The 221-nt window shown below is 53.8% G+C and overlaps 1 protein-coding gene across 1 annotated transcript in view; it reads right to left on the bottom strand.

Annotated features, from left to right (window-relative positions):
- PRDM16 (PR domain containing 16) overlaps positions 1–221 on the bottom strand; it is a 19,286-nt gene that overhangs the window by 6,832 nt on the left and 12,233 nt on the right. Inside the window, exon 3 of the mRNA XM_010291818.1 lies at positions 36–183. Within this exon, the coding sequence (XP_010290120.1) occupies positions 36–183 (148 nt within the window). The remainder of the gene's footprint in view (positions 1–35; positions 184–221) is intronic.

Here is a 221-nt window from a genome sequence, read left to right as displayed (position 1 = left end):
CAAACCTGCCACAGTTACCGTGGCCTGCACCGTACCTTAACACAGTTTTCACATTCAAACCGTTTCCCACTGTCGTGAGACATTTGGTGACGAATCAGGTTGGATTTCCAGTTGAAAGCCTTGGGACACTGGTCGCACTTGTACTCCCTCTCCTCGGTGTGGATTACCATGTGCTGCTCCAGGCTGGGAAAGAGAGACAGGCTGAGCCCGGATGGCAGGGG

This window comes from Phaethon lepturus, unplaced genomic scaffold, assembly GCF_000687285.1.
Source record: "Phaethon lepturus isolate BGI_N335 unplaced genomic scaffold, ASM68728v1 scaffold21797, whole genome shotgun sequence".
Taxonomy (NCBI): domain Eukaryota; kingdom Metazoa; phylum Chordata; class Aves; order Phaethontiformes; family Phaethontidae; genus Phaethon; species Phaethon lepturus.
Note: the sequence above shows the minus strand (reverse complement) of the source record. Positions and strands in the feature narration are given on the sequence as shown.